The sequence below is a fragment of the Trichoplax adhaerens genome, genomic scaffold (genome assembly GCF_000150275.1).
Source record: "Trichoplax adhaerens TRIADscaffold_262 genomic scaffold, whole genome shotgun sequence".
Taxonomy (NCBI): Eukaryota; Metazoa; Placozoa; class Uniplacotomia; order Trichoplacea; family Trichoplacidae; genus Trichoplax; species Trichoplax adhaerens.
In genome coordinates, this window is record NW_002061177.1 from 6,881 (window position 1) to 8,232 (window position 1,352).

Sequence of the window (1,352 nt, forward strand, 5' to 3'; positions counted from 1 at the left end):
TCTCTTCCTTTTTAGTACTGTCATCCCTAGTGACGGGCTGCAAACACCAATGAGATAATGGCGACATGGCGTTGCCAATGCTCAAGCTTACTCAAGCCTGCTGACAAATACAACGGCTAAAATAATTGCCTAGAAATTTACGCCGGACATTGCCTGTTTGGCGTCTATTTAATTCATTCAAATTGCTACGATACTATACAGTACACTGTGGATTCATGTTGATCATTGCCTACGGCAAAATAGAGGTCATTTTATTGAATGCATCCATCATCATGTCTCTCCATGTTGAACATGGTTCCTGCTGGTGATGTTTGAAAATAGCCGTTCAGTATACTGTAATACTATTTCAAGCTATTATTTTGAAAGAGTGCTTCAAAATGATGAGCATCTCGTCAAGCCAATTGAGAAAGAGTCATGATAATATAGAAGATAGACTGTATATTATTTGGCGTCTATTTAATTCATTTAAATTGCTACGATACTTTACAGTACACTGTGGATCCATGTTGATCATTGCCTACGGCAAAATAGAGGCCATTTTATTGAATACATCCATCATCATGTCTCTCCATGTTGAACATGGTTCCTGCTGGTGATGCTTGAAAATAGCTCATCTACTGTAATACTATTTTTAAAGCTATTATTTTGAAAGAGTGCTTCCAAATGATGAGCATCTCGTCAAGCCAATTGAGAAAGAGTCATGATAATATCGAAGATAGACTGTATATTATTTGGCGTCTATTTAATTCATTCAAATTGCTACGATACTATACAGTACACTGTGGATCCATGTTGATCATTGCCTACGGCAAAATAGAGGCCATTTTATTGAATACATCCATCATCATGTCTCTCCATGTTGAACATGGTTCCTGCTGGTGATGCTTGAAAATAGCTCATCTACTGTAATACTATTTTTAAAGCTATTATTTTGAAAGAGTGCTTCCAAATGATGAGCATCTCGTCAAGCCAATTGAGAAAGAGTCATGATAATATCGAAGATAGACTGTATATTATTTGGCGTCTATTTAATTCATTCAAATTGCTACGATACTATACAGTACACTGTGGATCCATGTTGATCATTGCCTACGGCAAAATAGAGGTCATTTTATTGAATACATCCATCATCATGTCTCTCCATGTTGAACATGGTTCCTGCTGGTGATGCTTGAAAATAGCTCATCTACTGTAATACTATTTTTAAAGCTAGTATTTTGAAAGAGTGCTTCCAAATGATGAGCATCTCGTCAAGCCAACTGAGAAAGAGTCATGATAATATCGAAGATAGACTGTATATTATTTGGCGTCTATTTAATTCATTCAAATTGCTACGATACTATACAGTACAC

At 36.2% G+C, this 1,352-nt stretch overlaps 1 protein-coding gene across 1 annotated transcript in view; it reads left to right on the forward strand.

The window, feature by feature from the left end:
- The window catches only part of TRIADDRAFT_62648 (uncharacterized protein), a gene marked incomplete at both ends in the record, with an annotated part of 7,501 nt that extends 6,797 nt beyond the window's left edge, over positions 1 to 704 (forward strand). The window contains one exon of the mRNA XM_002118591.1: positions 638 to 704. Coding sequence (XP_002118627.1) covers positions 638 to 704 — 67 coding nt within the window. The remainder of the gene's footprint in view (positions 1 to 637) is intronic.
- Positions 705 to 1,352: the final 648 nt, after the last annotated feature.